This window comes from Canis lupus, chromosome 4 (genome assembly GCF_003254725.2).
Source record: "Canis lupus dingo isolate Sandy chromosome 4, ASM325472v2, whole genome shotgun sequence".
Classification (NCBI taxonomy): domain Eukaryota; kingdom Metazoa; phylum Chordata; class Mammalia; order Carnivora; family Canidae; genus Canis; species Canis lupus.
Genome location: NC_064246.1, coordinates 71947366 through 71968103, shown reverse-complemented (window position 1 = coordinate 71968103; position 20738 = coordinate 71947366). Strand labels below are relative to the sequence as shown.

The 20738-nt window shown below is 38.4% G+C and overlaps 1 protein-coding gene and 1 long non-coding RNA gene across 30 annotated transcripts in view; one reads left to right on the top strand and one right to left on the bottom strand.

Moving 5' to 3' along the window:
* The window catches only part of LOC112652809 (uncharacterized), a 61012-nt gene extending 44108 nt beyond the window's left edge, over positions 1-16904 (top strand). Inside the window, exon 4 of the long non-coding RNA XR_003131738.3 lies at positions 16213-16904. This is a non-coding gene — a long non-coding RNA (uncharacterized LOC112652809). The remainder of the gene's footprint in view (positions 1-16212) is intronic.
* CPLANE1 (ciliogenesis and planar polarity effector complex subunit 1) overlaps positions 1-20738 on the bottom strand; it is a 138045-nt gene that overhangs the window by 34154 nt on the left and 83153 nt on the right. For 20 of the 29 annotated variants that reach the window (XR_007410379.1, XR_007410378.1, XM_049109321.1 and 17 more), the window contains 11 exons: positions 19721-20014; positions 18775-19545; positions 16941-17107; positions 15784-15916; positions 14926-14980; positions 11369-11473; positions 8582-8653; positions 6890-6999; positions 6342-6537; positions 5800-5949; positions 1665-1918 (listed from right to left, as the gene is read on the bottom strand). Coding sequence is in view for 27 of the 29 variants with exons in the window: in XM_049109321.1 (XP_048965278.1) it covers positions 1665-1918; positions 5800-5949; positions 6342-6537; positions 6890-6999; positions 8582-8653; positions 11369-11473; positions 14926-14980; positions 15784-15916; positions 16941-17107; positions 18775-19545; positions 19721-20014 (2307 nt within the window). In the remaining 2 variants the exon portion in view is untranslated. The remainder of the gene's footprint in view (positions 1-1664; positions 1919-5799; positions 5950-6341; positions 6538-6889; positions 7000-8581; positions 8654-11368; positions 11474-14925; positions 14981-15783; positions 15917-16940; positions 17108-18774; positions 19546-19720; positions 20015-20738) is intronic. The other 9 variants (XM_049109325.1, XM_049109334.1, XM_025436419.3 and 6 more) reach the window with 5 other exon arrangements.

Genomic DNA, 20738 nt, shown 5'->3' with positions numbered 1-20738 from the left:
AGAGAGAGAGAGAGAGAGAGAGAGGCAGAGACACAGGCAGAAGGAGAAGCAGGCTTCATGCAGGGAGCCTGACATGGGACTCGATCCTGGGTCTTCAGGATCACAACCTGGGTCGAAGGCAGGCACTAAACTGCAGAGCCACCCAGGGATCCCTCTCAAGCTTTGTTGAATCATCTTTAAAAGTCCATGCACCCCAGAATTCTGTCCTTTACCCTCTTTTTCTCCTTATTCAGGGTACTCTTTCTGGGTGAGGCCCTATTATGAGTTGAACTTCCTCCTAAAGACTCTCAAATCTGTACATCAACCCAAATCTAGCTCCTAAGCTCCAGGAGCATATATCAAATTTCCCACTAATCTCACAACACCTCATATTTAAGACTTTCCTGACCGAACTTAGCACAGGGCCCAGCACGTAACAGAAGCTCAATGAATGTTGACTGAAGGACAAAGACTTGGATTCTGGAGCAAGCCAGGATCAAGATCAAATTCAAGTGTAAGTAACATATTTGTTACTAGAGTATCTATTTGTTACATATTTGTAACAAATGTTACAAATATAAGATATATTTGTTAACATATTTGGCTCTAGATATGCTCAATATACTAGAACATAAGGTGATTCCCTGGAATAAGGAATTCCAAGGATCATTTTAATACTTAACACTCATTCTGAAGTGATAGATCTAAGTTTGGGTTAAAAAAACAAAAAGGAAAACAAATAAACATCATAATATCATTACTTAGTAGTAGCCCTACCTCTTATTTTTCCTTGTAATTTCATATATGTTTAATCTTAACTTTTTATATGTGTTAAATGTTGATTAAAGAAATATTATAAACTTAATAAATACATCTTTTAAAATGTCAACCTGCTAGAAACCTGGAATACTTGATAGGTAAGTCAACAATGGAATTCTGCAGACCAATTTGCATTTTCTAATAATACAAGGCTTTAACATATTCAAAATATTTTTATTTGTTCCTTAATCTTTATTTTATATAAATTTTTCTTTAAAAAAACCCAAATTTGTGTAAAATAATTAATTCATATTTGAGACTTCCTTTCTATTTGTGTAACTACCATGATATACCAATACATATAAATAATCTCTTTCTTATGAGTCTTTTTTAAGGATACAGAAAACATCTAAGGACTATTATTCCCATTATATAAAATACTTAAAAGAAACTGAGAATTCCAAATATAAAGACAATGGTATTTATAAAGTCAAAAAAATTTTGCTGAAAAAAATGTAATTTGAGCGGGGTTCATTTAAAACCATATTCTTTTGTAATTCATACATATCTTCTCCTGGTAGGAAATATCAGTCCACTTCTTAAAAGTTTAAGGTAGTAGTTCTCATCTGGGGGCAATTTTGCCCCCCAGAGAACATCTGGCAATGTGTGAAGTCATTTTTTTATTATTGCAGCAAAGCTAGTGGGTAGAGATCACGGATGCTACCAAACAGCCTACAGTGCACAGGACAGTCTTCCATAGCAAAGAATTATCTGGCCCCAATGTCAATAATGCTGAGGTTGACAAATCCTAGCTTTAAAAGAAACAAATTTCCTATTATTTTGAAAAATCAAGTGTCTAAAATTACATCATATTACCAGTCTAATAACTCAGTAACAAACAAACATCTAAAATAAAGACAGGCTACCTTATCATAATGTCGATCTAGCATTCTGTATCTGGGGCAATCCTGTTCTATGTTTTCAGCAATGGTCTGTATTGCCAACAGCTGTTCATCAATTTCCTGAAGCTTAGAGGTGAGATGCTCTAGCCGGCGAGCTGCAGAGCTCCGCACAGGGCGAGCTGGAGAGACATCCTGCAGTAGCTCCCACAGCAGATCATCTTCTGCAGCAGCTGATTTTGAGCTCTGTTCTTTGAATCGAAAATCTGGCTTCACCATATCTAAATATTAATAAAGGTAATCTATCAGAATTGATTACAGCTAAGGGAGAAGTAGATGCTCATGAATTAATTTTTTTGAAGACCTCATTTTAAGTCAACATAACATTCCCTTCCAAATCTGTTTTAATACACTCAGAAAAAACACCAGCTTCCTGACTTCTGAGAGCTGTCTATTGTGAGATAAGAATTTATAACAGACAATTATCATATGATCTCACTCACATGTGGAATTGAAGAAACAAAACAAGATCATAGGAGAAGAGAGGAAAAAATAAAACAAGATGAAATCAGAGAGGGAGATAAACCATAAGAGACTCTTAATCATAGGAAACAAACTAAGGGTCGCTAGTAGGAGGATGGGGTAACTGGGTGATGGGCATTAAGGAGGGCACGTAAAAAAAAAAAGGAGGGCACGTGATGTAATGAGCACTGGGTGTTACATAAGACGGATGAATCACTGACCTCTACCTATTATAGTACCAATATACTATATGTTAATTACTGAATTTAAATAAAATTTAAAACAAAGAATACATAACAGTATCACTATTACCACAAAACTCCATATACAAGGCAGTTTGTTACTTTTACCCTCTGCTACAAAAACACAGTTCATCAAAAAGCAACTTTATTTAATATTTTTTATTTATTTTAAAGATTCATTTATTTTGAGAAAGAGCACGTGGAGAGAGGGGCAGAGAGAGACAATCTTGAACAGACTCCCTGCTGAGAGCAGAACATGGCACAGAGCTTGATCTCAGGACCCTCAGATCATGACCCTGAGATAATGACTTGAGCCAAAATCAAGAGTCAGTCACTTAACTGAATAAGAAACCCGGGCACCCCTATTTTTGACTTTTTAAAACTCTACTTGAAAACCAATAGTGAGGGACGCCTGGATGGCTCAGCAGTTTAGAGCCACCATTGGCCCAGGGTGTAATCCTGGAGTCCCGGGATCGAGTCCCACATCAAGCTCCTGCCTAGAGCCTGCTTCTCCCTCTGCCTGTGTCTCTGTCTCTCTCTTTCTCTGTGTCTCTCATGAACAAATAAATAAAATCTTAAAACGAAAAAAGAAAACCAACAGTGAAACACAGTAAAAGCTAGGCCCACTGCAGGCCATTACCAACTCCACATGGAATCTCAGGCTAACATTAAATTTCCCAAGACCAATATTAAAGCCAATGACTCTCTCTACTCTTGATTCTTGTGCCAAATTTGAAACACTTTTTTAAATGCATTCTTTTCTGGGTTCTGGATCTCTTCCTCTCTCTATTGCTCTTCCTTCTTAGTTGTCTTCTCATTCTTCTGTGCCACCCACCCCTCTGACCTGTCAGTACTTGCAGGGTGCCAGTCTCGGTTCACTTCTCACTCTACCCACCCTCCCTGGGTGATGTCACTGATGCACAGGTGACTCTCAAATTCACATGGCATCTTTGAGAGCTCCAGCCCTTAAATCCACCGGTGTCCTGGATAGCTCATTTAGTTTGCCCTAAAAGCGAATCAACTGAAACTCATTGCCCTGCCCCTCCACCTTGCTCCCCCTTCCTGATTCCCTGGTTCAGTGAATAGCGCTGTCATTCACCCAGGTTCCTAAGCCAGAGGCTGAGAGTCATTCAAGGTTCTTCTCTTTCCTTCAGATCCAAAGTAACACCAAATATTGATGATTACCCACCAAAATCTCCATTGCCACTACCATTGCTTAGCCGAGGCTTTCATAAGAAATGGACTCCGAATAGTATCTCTAGCTCTAATTTCTCGTACCCGTATTTGTCCATCGCCCACATAGATCTTTCAAAACACAAATCTGAAATTGTTCCTTTCCCACCTCAAATTCTTCAGTGTTTCTCTAATGCCTTCATCTTAAAAGTCCAAACACTTCAGTATATAGACAATGCCATTCAGCCTCTCTGCCTCCCTCCCTAGCTCATCTGGGGATGTCTTAAACCAATAAAACCACTCCCCTGCCTCCAAGAAAACTTCAGTTCTCTCAACCTCTGCAGGCTCCCCATCAAGCCTGCGAGACATTGCACAATCTAGCCCCTCTGTCTGTGCGCCCTTCCTCTCACTAAGTCCTACTCGCCTTCAAGGTTCCATTGAAACCTTCAAGTCCCCGTCCTCCCTAGAGATGGAGTAGATGCTGTACTTTCCAAAAATCTCATCCACACTACCTTGCCAGACCTTTCCATGCCTTATCATCATCCTGTGCTTCTCTGCCTTCCCTTCCTCCTCTACGAGAGCCCCCAGGCAGTGAGCCTGGTACTAGGCTCTTCTTTACCCCCAGTATCTGGCCCCAGACCTAGTGTTGATTGAATAGTCAGTCACATGAAGATTATGATGCCTGTCCTACCTAACTCACAAAGGTCCATGAGGATTGAATTATGCAACAAAATACTCTGAAAAATGTGAATCACTAAACAAATGTAAGCAGTTGTTCCAGTTTGTCATAATTTGAAAAGTTGACTGGTGTGAAAATGAAGGGCAATTAAATAGCCCACAGGCATTTTCTAAAGATTTATTTATTTATTTTAGAGAGGGAGACAGAGAGAAATAGAATACAGGGCGGGGAGCAGAAGGAGAGAGAGAGAATGTCTTAAGCTGACTCTGGTGCATGGGGGCTCGATCCCATGACCCTGACATCACGACCTGAGCCCAAACCAAGCACTGAGATGCCCCAGGTAGCCCCAGGCATTTGGCTAGATGCAACCCACATGAAGTTGTGTCCCACAGAGACAGACAGAGTAAGGATCAGAGAAAGTTAATTTACTTGTAAAACGTATCCAAACCAGGAGGTAACAGAGCTGGGACTAAAAACCAGGTCTGTTCTACTTGAATCCAAAAGGTACCCTTGTACCAAACAGCCCCATGACAGGAGAGAGAGAGGACCATGCCTTCAAAATCTGGTATACACAGATCTGTATACACAGCTGTGACAGACATGCCCAACACAGCGCCGGTGAGCTTTCCCTGCCACCCTGCACCACACACACACTCCTCTTCTCTCCTGAGTTCCCACTGCTGATACACAATGAGCAGCCAGGGCAGGACTCTGCCCCCAGGCATCTGGCAACCCACAGGCTGGATGATGCACTCCTCCCAACAGCTGTGGGACGGGAAGGCAGATTGGTTTTCTGTTGCATGAAGTCTGATTAAGATTAATCTAATCATTCCCAAGATGTAATAACTTTAGGTATTGGAGAAATATTCTTCTAAATCTTGCAAATATTTTGTGATGATACAACCTGATTTATAACCATAAAACTGAGTATTTTACTAATAATACTGTACTGTTGGCTACATACCTGTGCATTTTCTATGTGCTATTCTAGAATCCCCCACCTTTTGAAAGATGAGAATTCCTTTTTCAAACCAAAGCACTCATGACATCCCATAGGATATTTACTTTTAGCCTCCTTACTTAAGAAAAGACATATGCACAAAAAGACCTGTAGTCTCCTTGTAAAATACCCATGGGCCCCAGCTTTGGAACCATGCCCCTACCTCATTTACCTATCTGACCCCACTCTCCCTAGCAAGGGAAAAGCCTTTTCCTGATTTCTTTTGCAATTACCAAGTTTTTTTTGTTGTTGTTGTTTTTTACTTATTTATTCATGAGAGACACAGAGAGCGAGAGAGAGACAGAGACAGAGAGACAGAGAGAGAGAGGCAGGCACAGACACAGGCAGAGGGAGAAGCAGGCTCCATGAAGGGAGCCCAACATGGGACTCGATCCTGGGTCTCCAGGATCACGCCCTGGGCTGAAGGTGGCGCTAAACTGCTAAGTCGCTGGAACTGCCCTACAATTACCAAGTTTTAGAGCCTGTTTCTATATATCAGTAATTTAGGGAAGGGAGAGAGTAATGTTATATATTTAGGGCATTCACCTTTGTCCTGCTGTATATCTGATGATATAGGTGAGGTGACACCAGGTTCCTTCACTTCTGTGACACCAGGTCTCCAGCTTCTTTCATCCACACAGGATGGAGACACTTTTGCAGGTTTAAATAATACATCCACAGTGGAATTAGCAGACTCTATCAAGAATACGAAAAACATAACAAAGATTGAGTCTAACCTTCTAAATAAGGTATTTAGAAGATTAATAGAACATTTCTAGGGGCACCTGTGTGGCTCACTTGACTAAGCAACTCTTGATTTAGGCTCAGGTCATGATCTCAGGATTGTGAGATCAACCTCCGCGTCGGGCTCTGCACTGGGTGTGGAAGTCTGCTTGAGATTCTCTCCCCTTCACCCTCTGCCCCTCCGCCCCTCCCACAAAAAGAACATTTTTAAATGTGAATATAAACATCCAAAAGTATAGTGGGTTTGGAGAAGAGCTAAGAAACTTGAGAAGGGATAACCATGCTATATTCAAGAATGCTTAAAATGTTTTTAATCTACTTAAAAAGTAGGAAAAAAATATTACCTTCACCCTTAAAACTGTGCAGGGGAACAGCATTTGTAACTGAAGCTGCCATATAATGTAATTCTGCAGAAGTTGGGGCCTCCAGATGATCACTTGGCTGTTTGATAATAGTATCACTTGTAGGCTCTTCTCTGATAGGCAATTCCTGTAGATCATCAGCTTTAATGTCAATCACATTTATGTAAGTGTGTCCAACCTGAACCAAAACACAAAATCAAAGAAGGATATATTCTTTTTAATCTATGGAGCCAATCTGCACCCTCCTCCTCTGTAAAGATTTAAAAAAAAAAGATTTAATTCTAAAGGCAAGAAGAGCTTATATGGATCTAACTTAGGGAAAATTGTAGGAAGTATGTGTTATGGTCTTAGTTTAAACACTTTGGGGCACAATATTTAAATCTTAATTTTTAAATCTTTCGAACAAAGGTACATAGATGACATTTTTAGTCTCACTTCATTCTATACACTTGAATAATCCAGATGACCATAATAAATTTTAGCAAGATATTATTAAATCTCTGAATAAAACACAATACTAAATTTAGTACCAGATCCGATGGTGAAGGTGACATAGGTTTCTCTGATATTTCACTGGGAAGTTTGAGATTTAGATATACATCTGGAGCCAACACTTGAGGAACAGTCAAAGGTTCATGTTCTGAAGATTAAGAAAAGAAAAATCAAGAATTAGAAAACAAAAACCTGTAAATAGCTCCAAGTCATTAGCATTATAACAAGTTAGCAACAAACAACATAATATTTTGTTAAAAATCTAAGTAGGGGGTGCCTAGCTGGCTCAGTCAGTGGAGTGGGTGGCTCTTGATCTCAGGATTCGGAGTTTGAGCCACATGTTGGGGAAAAGATTACTTAAAAATAAAATCTTTTAAAAATCAAGTAGAGGGATCCCTGGGTGGCGCAGCGGTCTGGCGCCTGCCTTTGGCCCAGGGCGCGATCCTGGAGACCCGGGATCAAATCCCACGTCGGGCTCCTGGTGCATGGAGTCTGCTTCTCCCTCTGCCTGTGTTTCTGCCTCTCTCTCTCTCTCTCTCTGTGTGACTATCATAAATAAATAAAAATTAAAAAAAATCAAGTAGAAGTTTCATAACATAAATAAATTCTAAAGGCAATTTACTCTAGAGTAATTCATAATTGATGGGAGATTGACTATTGCTTTTTTTCATATAAATGATTCACAAGGATAACAAAGTGTCTAAGTCATATCAAGAAAATGCTATAATTTCCTGGGGCACCTGGGTGGCTCACTCAGTTAAGCATCTGACTCTTGATTTCAGCTCAGGTCTTGATCTCTCAAGCCCTGTGCTAGGTTCCATGCTGGGCACGGAGAAGAAAGAAGTAAAGAAAGAAAATGCTGTAATTTCCTATTTCCATTTCAGATATGTTAAATCATGTTTGTTTAGGAGAGTTCAAGAAAACCAGATTAGGAAATTAACCCATAATTATGTCTTTTTACTTTCAACACTTTTTAAAAAATTATTTGTTTGCTTGTAAAGGTTTATTGAGATATAATTCAAATTCTTTAAAAGGGCACAATTCAGGAGTCCCTGGGTGCTTCAGTTGGTTAAGCATCCAACTTTTAATTTTGCCAAAGGTTACAATCTCAGAGTCACGAGATCGATCTTTGCGTCAGGCTCTGAGCTGAGCATGAAGCCTGCTTAGAATTCTCCCTCTCCCTTTGCCAGCCCCCCACTCTCTCTATATCTTCTTAAAAAAATAATAATAAAATAAAAGAGCACAACTCAGTATTCAGTAGTTTCTAGAATATTCATAGAGTCCATAGCTAAATTTTACCACTTGAAATGTTTAACACTTAAGTTCTACAAAAGTCATCAGCTTCTTATTCAAAAGAACAATGAAGAAGCCTGTCACAATAGGTCAGCAAATGGTCTAACTCTGTTCCTTTTGTCCTAGGACTCTCATTTTATTTCCTAGCATCTTATTTTTAATAGAACATTACTTTCAAATTTAATATGCAAAATATAACTTCTTGTTATATTGAATACTGGAAACTTGGTACCAAGTTTTGAATTTAAACTATATGATAACTCAAAAACTAGAAAAAAGGAAAGTGAAAATACTTAAATTATCATTCTATCTCTATTGAATCAATTGATTGGTTTTATTGCTTTTTTTATAGATGACAGTAACTCTTGTTTTAGCATCACAGAAACATAATCTTTAATTATAATGCTATTCTCAGAAAAAAAGAAAAAAAATCACACCTGATATGGGAGAAATGATTTGTTGATCTTTACAACATTCAGTAACAACTTCTTGAGAAGCAGCTTTTTTATCTTGTAGTCAGTTTGGAGATTTGAGGCAAAAAAAGAAAACAAAATTTCACAAACAAAAAAATAAATATATGAACGCAGATTTTTAGATATTGTATATTAAAGGTAGTAGATTGACAGCTAAGAATTTAATTTTTAAAAATTAATGATACTTTCAGATTTTATTATTATTCACCCTGGGTAACAGACTTCTAGCTAACAGGCAGCCAATTCTAGAAGACTATCTAGCAGTAAAATACCTCCAAAGGCTTTCTCATAGGCTTTCTCTTTTTTTTTTTTTTTAATTTTTATTTATTTGTGATAGTCACAGAGAGAGAGAGAGAGAATGAGGCAGAGACACAGGCAGAGGGAGAAGCAGGCTCCATGCACCGGGAGCCCGACGTGGGATTTGATCCCGGGTCTCCAGGATCGCGCCCTGGGCCAAAGGCAGGCGCCAAACCGCTGCGCCACCCAGGGATCCCTCTCATAGGCTTTCTCTTTTAAGAATGTTTCTGAAATGCATATACACCATTTGCATCAAAAAACATTTTCTACATGCTCAACTTCAGACAGAAATGAAAACTAAACAGTCGGGTGCCTTTTTATGACCTATCACATGGGTAAAGATAAAGGAGTTAGCTTAAATCACAGTGATGACCCAAAAAAAAGGCTCATAAGTGAGAAGATACAGAAGCATTATTTGTAAGATAAAAATACTGGAAACCAACCAATGCATTCAAAAATAAAGAATTTGTTAAATATTTTATGGCACAGCTGGAAGAAGGAATATGCTTATAAAGTACTTTTTAATGATATGGGGAAATGTATGGCATAAACAGAAATCAAAGTGAAAAGCAAGGGATACAAAATACAGGTAACTTTTGTTATCCAAATCCAATCCATTCTTACAAATGTGCTGCACAGATACCAAGAGAGTTTTTAAATGAGGGAAAAAAGATGTCCTAGGCCATCCCATATTCCCAAACATTAAACAATTCTTAAACATCTAACTAACTACCCATCATGGAGTATTAAATATAAAGCATTTTAAACATCACTTCTAAATTAACATTCATTTAATCCATTAGTTTGTGTGCACATGCAGTAGTACTGACCATTTCAGATAGAATACTGATACTGTACTGCAGACATATACTGTAAGCAAATACATAAGTAAATTCTATACCTTGTATATATGTAAATACTATATGTATAAACTATACTATAATAATGAAACAATTAAAGAGACAGTCTAACTGGTGTGTCCAAAGAAAGCTGGGTAAAAAACAAACACTGGAACCCATGAAGGGTTAAATTCTAGAGAAGACAGCAATAATATTTGGAAGATGAAAGTTCAGATAGTGAGGGAGGACACCTGTACTATCTACTGTATCAAACTATGTAAAATGTGCAAAAGAAGATTGAAAGAAATATCATCAAAATACTACTTCTAAGGCGCCTGGGTGGCACAGTTGGTTAAGCATCCAACTACTGGTTTTGGCTCAGGTTGTGATTTTGGGTCATGGAATCAGCCCTACATGGGGCTGTGTACTCCACGCAGAGTCTGAGTCAGCTTGAGTTTCTCTCCCTCTCCCTCTGCCCCCTCCCCCACTAAAATAAACAAACCTTTAAAAAAATGTTACTTCTAAGTAGTATAATTATAGTTAATTTCATCTTCTTCATAACTTTGCTACATTATCCAAATATTCTACTATGATTATATTTTAATTTTTTTTTAATTTTTATTTATTTATGATAGTCACAGAGAGAGAGAGAGGCAGACACACAGGCAGAGGGAGAAGCAGGCTCCATGCACCGAGAGCCCGATGTGGGATTTGATCCCGGGTCTCCAGGATCGCACCCTGGGCCAAAGGCAGGCGCCAAACCGCTGCACCACCCAGGGATCCCTATGATTATATATTATTTTGAAACCACATCTATAAATATCATTTTAAAATAATATAAAACTAGAGGTTTAAAAAAGCACTTGCAAGGTTCTGAACACAGTTAAGAGCAACTGTTTCCTAAATATAGAAAAGAACTTCTATAACACAAGGTCAGATCACTTACATGAATGAGGAAGTTTGTCAGGCAAAATTCCAAATAATAGTTCCTTCAACTTTTATTTACTCTATTCTTGGACACAGTTACACATGCCCTTCCCACACCAAACCCAATCTAGTCCTCTTCCTCACTCAACTTCACCAGCCAAAGCTCCAGGCTTCTTGGTTTTAGGCATGAAATCCCAGTGATGGCAATTAATGGCATAGAGAACCGAAATTCAAAACATTATTTCTACTGATTTAGGATGTAGTCCATGGTATTTTGAACAAAATTTTCTATTATGGCTTAAGTTGTAAATTCAACATTTAATCTTAAGTTTAAAATTTGTAAAATATATGCCAGGGTTGAGAACAAGAACCTGGAATGAACACCTACTATCCCTTAAAATTCACTTTAAGTCATTGTTTTGAAGAAAAAATTTAGATACATTAAATGTTGCCAAAAATAAATGAATTTTAGGGATGCCTGGGTGGCTCAGTGGTTGAGCATCTGCTTTCGGCTCAGGGCGTGATCCTGGGGTCTTGGGATGGAGTCCCGTATCAGGCTCCCCGAGAGGGGCCTGCTTCTCCTTCTGTCTATGTCTCTGCCTCTCTCTGTGTCTCTCATAAATAAATAAAATCTTTAAAAAAATAAATATATATGAATTTTAAAAATTAAAGTAAAATAGTATTTTACCTGGGTCTGTATTTGTACTTGCATCCTGACATTCTATAGCCTTCTTTCTTACAGAGGCCATGAAATGCAACCCAGCTGAAGTATTAATATCATCTTGCAGCATTTCTTAAACATAACAAAACATTGAAAGCAATCACTGAGAAGCCAACATATTACCTGGAATCCAAATGCAGAGTATCTAACTCAAGGGAGGGGAGGTATGGGGTGCCAAGGTGTTATCAAAATGGACTTTCTGAATGAGGTGCTACCTACATTAACTCTCAAAGGCAGCTCAGTGAAATCAAAACCAAAATTGTGGAAGATTCTCTATATCCAGAGGTAGAACCTAGATGTTCTTCTGGCTAATGAAGCTGCAGTAGAAAATGTTAAGCAAGAAAATGATATGGTCCAACTGATGTTCTAGAAAAACCACCTAAGCCAGTGTGTGGAAAGCAGATGGGAGTGGCTAAATCGAAGATAATCAGACAAGTGAGGCTGCTGTAACAGTTCAGATAAGTACCTCCAGTAATGGTGAAAAATGGAGCAGAAACGATAGATTTAAAATTACAAAGAAGGTAAAACAGACAAGACCTGGTTACTGACTAAGTGAGAAGGTGGGGAAAAGTAGAATCCAGGGAACCTATGTTTTGGGGTTGAGTAGGAAGTGACACAAATGGGGATGGACAAGGAGCAGAAAACAAAGCAGCTGGAAGGGGGAGGAAAACAAATCGGGACTGTGCATACTGCAGGTGAGGTCATTTCCACCCAAGCGGAAAAGTTCTGCAGCAAGTAGAATCCAAGTCCAAAGTCTATTAAGGGAGTTTGGATTTTCCTGGGACATCATCCAGGACGACTAAGGAGCAGAAGAGATGATCAATAATGGCACAATGTAGTATAATAAAAATATATATATTGGTCTTCATCCTTGGTTCTAAGCATAGAATTCCTTAAATCTTTGGAATTTCCTGAGTAATTTCCTGTTGTTATTCATGGATGAGCCCCTTTTGACTATATCTGGGCTTATGCTAGTGAGGTGTCCCTTGACAGGCCCCCAGATAGCTTCGATGCTGGTCACCAGAGGAATGAACCACACAATCAGAGGGTTAGAACTCTCATCAGCCTCACCCCGGCCCCCCTACCTCTGCGGAAAGGAGAGCAGCTGCAGATGGAGTTCAGTCACCAAGAGCTAATGATGTAATCAATCACACCCATATAAAGAAATGTCCATAAAAATCCTGAAACAATGAGGTTAACAGGGCTTCTGGGTTGATGAGCAGAGGGATGTGCTGGGAGTGTGGAGAGTGTAGAAACTCTGTGCCCTCAATCTCCAAACCTTCCTATATGCATCTTTTCCATTTGGCTATTCCTAAATTTTATCCTTTATAATCAAACTATAATCATAAGTAAAGCACTTCTCTGAGTTCTGTAATCACTGTAGCAAATTAGTGAACCTGGAAGGTGAGTCATGGGAATCTCTGTGTAGTTGACTGGGCAAAAATGCAGGTGTAAGGGGACCCCATTTGTAGCTAATATCTGAAGTGGTAAATCTTTTGGGACTGAGCCATTAATCTGTGGGATCTGTGTTAATTCTAGGCTATTATCAGAATTGAATTGAATTATATAGGACGTCAATTGGTATCAGAGAATTGGAGATTATTGTTGTTTGAAATGATACAATGTACACCCACTAGAGTACTATGTAGTCACTAAAAAGGACATTGTAGGGATGCCTGGGTGGCTCAGTGGTTGAGCATCTGCCTTCAGCTCAGGGCGTGATCCTGGGTTCCAGGATCAAGTCCCACATCAGTCTCCTTGCAGGGAGTCTGCTTCTGCCTCTGCCTGTGTCTCTGCTTCTGTGTGTGTGTGTGTGTGTGTCGTGAATAAATAAATAAAATATTTTAAAAAAATGACATTGTAGAAGAATGTCTAGTGATATGGGAAGATATTTACCTCAACACTAGTATGTAAAAACAAATAAGTAATAAACAAGGAGGTATTCTTTATATATATTATATATATAATATATATAAACATATATAAATGTACATAAATATATATGTGTATTTATAGATATATATGGGTGGAGATATTTAAAAAAATAAACCTTAAAATACTATTAACACTAGCTATCCCTAGACAGAAAAATTATGGGAGTTTTTTTGTGGGGGGAAGATTTTAATATTCTTCTTATTCCCTATTTGTATTTCCTAATTTTTCTCCAGTGAACATGTATTACCTTCACAAAGCCAAAAAACAAAACAAAACACTTAAGGGTGAGAAAAAAAGTGGTTTTAAGACAAGCGAGTGGGAAAGAATAGAAGATGGGTTAGGAAGCTGAGAGACAAGAGCTAAGCAGGTCAGTTGGGGAAGAAAACTGCCCAATATAGCTAGGCGGAAGCCTGACAAAGGGCAGTGGCATGAAGAAAGGGAGGGAGGACCAGGTTGAGAAGTAAGTGACGGGAAGGGGTAACCAAGGTGAGGGATAAATCAAGATGACTTTCAAGGTAAAACTCTTGACCAGTCAAGAGAATGGTGATATGACTAATAGCAAGAAGCCAGTTTAAAATCTGGACATGTTGAATCTAAGGCGAAAGAAAAGAAAGATGAGAGAGGACAGGTGTGTATTTGAGTGTCACCAAACAAATGTTAAGAGCTGAAGTCGTGAGACTGAATGTTTATGTGTACGTGTATGAAAATTACTGAGGAAAAAGCCTCAGGGAATGCATGTTATTTGGTGGCAGGAAACCAATTGAGCCACTAGGGAAAGGGAAGAACTTCCTATCTTATACACAGGTACTCTTTTCTCAACTGATTCCTTAATGTGTTTCTATGATGAATTCAACAGACACGTTCTTCCATAATTTCCTTTTAGACCTTGTATATCAGTAACTTATCGTAGATTTTAATTAATTGCCTACTCTACGATAGGGACCACCAAATTTTTTCTGTAAAGGGCCAGAAAATAAATATTTTAGGCTTTGCAGACTGTATGATTCCTCTTGCAAGAAGCAAACCCTGCTGCAGTGCATAATCTGTCATCAACAAGGTGTAAATATATGGGCATAGCTGCATTTCAATAAAACTTGATTTACAAAGGGGCGCCTGGGTGGCACAGTAAGTGAGCCTCTGACTCAGGGTTTCAGCACAAGTTGTGCTCTCAGGGTCATGAGATCGAGCCTCATGTCAGGCTGAGTGTGCTCAGTGGGGAGTCTGCTTGAGATTCTCTCTCCCCTTTCCTTGCCTCTGCCCCTCCCCCAAATCATAACACATGCATGTGTGCACTCTCTCTCTCTAAAGTAAGTAAATAAATCTTTTTTTAAAAACTTGATTTACAAAAACAGGCATGGTCTGGATCTGGCCTGTGGGCCACAGTTTGTCAATCACTGCTCGACCAGATAACACACCAAAACACAAACACACACACATACATACATACACACTCTATCTTGTCAAAGATAAAATGAAAATAACTTAGTCTCAAAACATAAAAAAAAAATTTAGTCTCACTTTTACATACATAATTCTAGAAAGCTGTTAACTTTGAACTGAGACACTACATTAATCATGCTTATACATACCAAAAGGAATATCGAAGTCATCCAAAGGCTGGGAACGAGGATCTTCTTGTTGCTCCTAAATGAATCCCCAAATGATCAACTATGATTATAACTCAAAAACATTATTTTGAAAAAAATTCAATAGCTAAGAGGACTGTTGAATGTTTATGTATGCGTTCACATACATTCTAGAAATATTTATTTACTCTATCAAAGTAACTCCACAAAGGAGTTCACAAAACTCACAAACCAAACAATAAAAAAAGAACATTACCAATTTAATGCAGCTTCTAAATTACAATGTGCACTTCCCCACTACAGAGTAGCTTTAACATTCAACTAGTACCCCCACCCTACCCAAACTGCTCAGGGACTCAGCAATGTTACTTAGTGCCTCCAAATATGCTCTTGAGGCTTACTGAAGTATGCTTTTATAAAAATCCTTGTAAACAAAACTGTGTTTATCTAATTTGTTGCAAAAAAAGGTAAACTGTCATCAAATTTAGAAGGAATGTTTGAAAAGATCTGATTTGAATATCAGGTTATGTAACAAACCTACGTGTGGGAAATGTAACAGGAGCCACCCAAAGAACATGTATGACATGCATTAATATATCACGGAAAAAAGCAAGGAATGATTTCAAATATAAAAACATCACACAGGCAGATGCTCTAAACTATATTTCTTTTATTTATCATCAACTCACTTTTCGCAAATGCAACTATATGTCTACTATTCCATGGAGGGATGCAGCAGGGTTTATGTACTTAACGATATAAAGATTCTCCTAATCACAATCAGAAGATTCCAGCAATCAGAAGACTAGATAAACCATAAAGACATTCCCAACTCTGTACATGCAGATCAGGGAAGCATACCTTGGGTTTTGTAACTATTTCTGAATCATTATCATTAACAAGGGAACCCTCTGGTTGGGAAGCCACACTTGGCTTTCTCTTTAGTTTTTCTGATCCTTTTTCTTGCAGCTCTTTCTCAGCTCGTCGTCTTCGTCTGTTAAAGACAAGAGAATAAAACATGTTACTACTTTAGGAACATCGGTTCTTCACTTATGTCATGCTATATAGGGAGACAGTTATCAAAATTATGCCAATAAATTATTTTCAGTGGCATATAATTAAATCAGCAACATACTTTGCTAGAATTTGAGCAAATATAAGCAAAGGTCAGGGAGACATGAAAGTTATTTCTAGTTCCTCTACTACTGAACTGACTTTTCTGTGTTAGTCACTGGAATCTCCAGTCAGAGTCACACGTTTTAGGTAATTTTCAAACTCTCTTTTCTTCAGACTCTGAGATAACCCCAGAAACCCTATGGGATGACTCCAGGCACCCTTCTGAAGAAGTTAAGAACACTTGAGTCACCTCAGTGAAATCCCAGCAGGGAAGAAAGAAGGCCCAAGAAGCTAAGGAGAAGACTTACATGGAAGGAAGGAACCATTTCTGGAAAGAGAGCACTGGTAATAGATTTTAGGATCTAATAAATGTGAAACTCTTAAAGTATTTTCTAGACTCAGTAATAACCTACCAGTCAATACATTTTTGCATACCCATCATGAGTAAAACACTATAAACCCTCTTCATTAGATGTCACAGGCTTGCTTTATATGTGCATGTTTTAGTGTCCTGAAACAATTCACATCACTTATCCTCCTGCTTCCTATGTAAGAATCTAGAGAATATAGTAAGCTGAATAGCAGTATTACTTCAGTGCATTAGATAGTACATGGAATATTGTATGAGATGGCAAATATTTGTCCTACAAAAGAAAACTGCTCATAATGTTACAGAAAAATGTAAAAGAAACTTCCAGTCTATGAATTCCAGTATGGAATTCCTTAATAAAATGTAAGAAATAATATTATTTCCCTCTCACAATATAGAAATTTTCTATAGGTCCTGGGATCGAGTTCCACACGGGCTCCTCAGGGAGCCTGCTTCTCTCTCTGCTTGTATCTCTGCCTCTCTCTCTCTCTGCATCTCTCATGAATAAATAAAATATGTAGAAAAAACTTGCCTTTTTTTACTGTCCCTTCCTTGTCTCACTTCAGATGGTTCTATTTTGACATTCAGAAGCTGAAGGTGTCCAGAATCGCCTTGTTCAAATAAATCATGTGTTTGTTTCTCTTGGCTTTGTTTGAATGCAATGAGGCTTTCAAGTGGAATAAGTTGTAGGTTTTTGTACTATAAGAAATAAAGCATAATAATTTAAAATTACAAACCTCAATTATGTAATATATTAATAAAAATTTCAGGAAAACATCTTTAAATTAAGTGTGTGTGTGTGTGTGTGAGAGAGAGAGAGAGAGAGAGAGAGAGAGAACATGTCAAGATAACAAATTGATCTGGACTGGTAAGATTTATCAGAGTATCCAGAGTTTAAAAAATAAATTCTTTTAGAGTGCTAGATATTCTGACTGGGTCATCTTATTTCAAAAACTAAGCTAGAAGTGCTAATCTTCTTAATTTCTTTTCTACATTAAAAATCTTCCACAGGGCGCCTGGGTGGCTCAGTCAGCTAAGCATCTGCCTTCGGCTTAGGTCATGATCTCAGGGTCCTGGGATCGAGCCCCACATCGGGCTCCATGCTCAGTGGAGAGTCTGCTCCTCCCTCTCCCTCTGCCTGCAACTCCCCTTGCTTGTGCTCTCTCTGTCAAATAAATAAAATCTCTTAAAAATAAAAATCTTATAAATGAAATACATAAGTCTAGCATTTGACTTAAAATGCTTTCAAACAGGGAGGATACAGAGAAGTGAAGATTATGGAAGAAACAGATTAGCAGTATGTTGATAAGTACTGACATTGGGTAATATAACTTAGGGGTTCATTATACCATTCTAATAAAAAAATTCCTTTAAATAGCTCTCAAAATATCTACTTTTCCATACCTTTAATCCTTTCTTTCCTGTTCATAGTCTGTTCAGACAAAAGAAGGCATAAGTACTACCGCTAAAGAATGACCATTTCTTTTCCCAGTACCATCTTCATATCTTAAAAGTGCATCAGAGCATGAATGATTCAATTACCTTCCTAATATGGTACTACTAATTTATAAAATTAGAGCCTAAACAATTTGAATTTCAGGGATCCCTGGGTGGCTCAGCGGTTTAGCGCCTGCCTTTGGCCCAGGGCGCGATCCTGAAGTCCCGGGATCAAGTCCTGCATCGGGCTCCCGGAATGGAGCCTGCTTCTCCCTCCTCCTGTGTCTCTGCCTCTCTATCATAAATAAATAAATAAATAAATAAATAAATAAATAAATAAATAAATAAATAAATAAATAAATCTTAAAAAAAATAACTTGAATTTCATAAATCAAAGCTTACAACTTTAAAGAGGATTCTATGGGTTTATAAAGATTCAATCTTTTTAAGTACTTTAAAAAATACCATTCTTAAAAACATGCACAACTATTTATAGACCTGGGTCTATTTAACTACTTTAAACTGTAACAGATTTGAAGGCAATCATATAACTACTAGGAACAGTAAATAATGTGTGTGACACTTACACATGTGCCCTCCCTTTCTCTCCCCCCACCCCAATCATACCCATATGAACAAGAATACTGGTCATTTTATTTTACTTATTTCTTCTCTGAGAAGAAGAAATACCTATGAAAAAGTCTCACCGATGCTAGCATCAGTATATAAGACAGACCTAAAAGCTTTACAATACCTAATTATCATTTTGAATTGGAATTTTATGTTACTTCCAGTAACAGAAACATTATTTTAAAAAAAGAATTGTGGGGGGAACAAAAGAAATGTGTAAGAGCTTTTCATCTCATGTGTAGTATTTATGGTATGAAAAATGCAGGACTGCTTTAACATTGCTCTGCAATGTTCATTACCGTATTTTCTGAGGATAGGCATGAATGGAGTAATGAGAGCCTTGGGTATTTTGTTTCATGTGCTATAGTACTGGTAGGTATTGAAGGAATTGTTACCAACGTCCTTGAGTCAGAGGAAAATACATAAGGAGGTTTAAGTTGTAGATGCAATAATGGAAGTCCAAAGGTATTCTGAGGAGATATCTCAAGGGGCCCTGGCTTAACATCAAGTAGTTTTTCTGGTTTTATAAATACTGAAGAGTCCTGTTGAGGTGTCAAGTTTTCTTGTCCAACATACTGATCCAGGTTCACATGCTTAGGGATTTCTGTAGTTACAGTTTCTGCCCATTTCTCCTGCTCAACTGCTTTTTTTATGGCTTCGGTATTATAGTGGCTCAAATTCAAAGGGGACACTGAAGCAGTGGGCATTGTTCTTTGTGGCAAAAGAGGCTGGAAGGAAGCAGATAACCCCCATGCCTCTCTAGGCTGTGGCAGGGGCCTGAAGGGAACTTGTTGAACTCTTCCTGAATGGAAGGAGAGGGACTTAAATTCATGCTTAGGCTGAAACTGAAGCAAAGGAAAACCATCAGCAGGTCCGAAAGTTTTTGCAGCTGGGATGAGTCTAGGTGTCTTTGGAATGGCAAAAGATGGAGACAAAAGGTGGAAGGGAGAACTTCCAGCAGGAGCAGGAGGCAGTGCAGTGGTTGGTAAGCTTTGAGATGCTGGAGTTAATCCTGTACTGGGAGGTGGGCCTTCGAACTCACATAAAGGAATACTCCCATGTGGTACATTCTGGAAGAGAAAAAGAAGCTGTTATGTAAGTTTAGAGTATATTACAAACTTCTTATTTTGCAAACAATGTTCAATATGTTTTGGAGGAGGTGGAATGTAATAACTGCTAAAAATAATAAAAAGCCAACACCTGAACTGCTAGAACAACTTTAATGGTATTTTTTTAATGTGTTACCTGTAAATTTCCATGACTGTTTTGATCAGACAGCACAACTCCTTTATGGCAGTGTGGACTCTTCTTGCCATGCTCTCTGGTGTACTCTCCCACAGGCTGTGGTTTAATAAAAGATCTCTCCTTAAAATGTCTACTGGTGTCATCAACATCACTACTCCCTCTTGTGGGGTTTATTACTGGGCTTCCCACCAGAGGCACAGACTGAGGCTGCTGCAGAAGTCGATGTATATCTGAGAGGTTAGCAAAGGATGATCCTACTATTTGCATTAGGCTCGTGAAGTTGATCTGTTGCAGCTAGGATAAAATAAAAATTAAACTATTTTAAAATATAGTGAAAAAAATCTAAAGAATCAACAACAATGATCTGAGTATTCCACAACAATCATGCTTTTGTCTTAATATCTGTCAGACCCACGAATGCTGAGCAGGAGGCAGAGGTGGGGGAGATTTTTTTAAAAAGGAAAGAAAGAATACCTTCCTGTTTTCAAAGAGCTGTCAACTGGAAATATGAACTCATCATGAGATTCAGGGCTATCTATAAAGCAGTTTACATAAAAATCCCAGGGATCATAAAGGAGTGATCTGTTGGAGTGGAATGAGGACAACTACTGAAGTCCTAAAATGAGTGTTGTGATCAAATTTTCAGAAAAAAAAAAAAGCAAAGATCAGCAAACAGGTGGAAAGTGAGGACTTCCCCTGGAAAGGCTGACGAGGTGAAAGGCAAAGGGATGACCAGTCGTTGACAAATGCTGCACATCAGAATCACCTGAGCATCATTTAAAAATCCCCGTGGTCAGGTCATACCCCAGCAATAAGATCAGAATATCTGGGGATGGAAGCCAGGATTAGTATTTTTAAGATGACAAGATGATTTCAGTGTGCAGAAAAGCTTGGGAACCACTAGCATAAACACTGGCTTAGATGGAACAGGAAATTAACAGCAGCTCTAAGGAGAGGACAGGTGAGTGCGGGAGTTCCCAAACTTTGGCATGCCATCAGAATCTCCTGGAGGACTTGG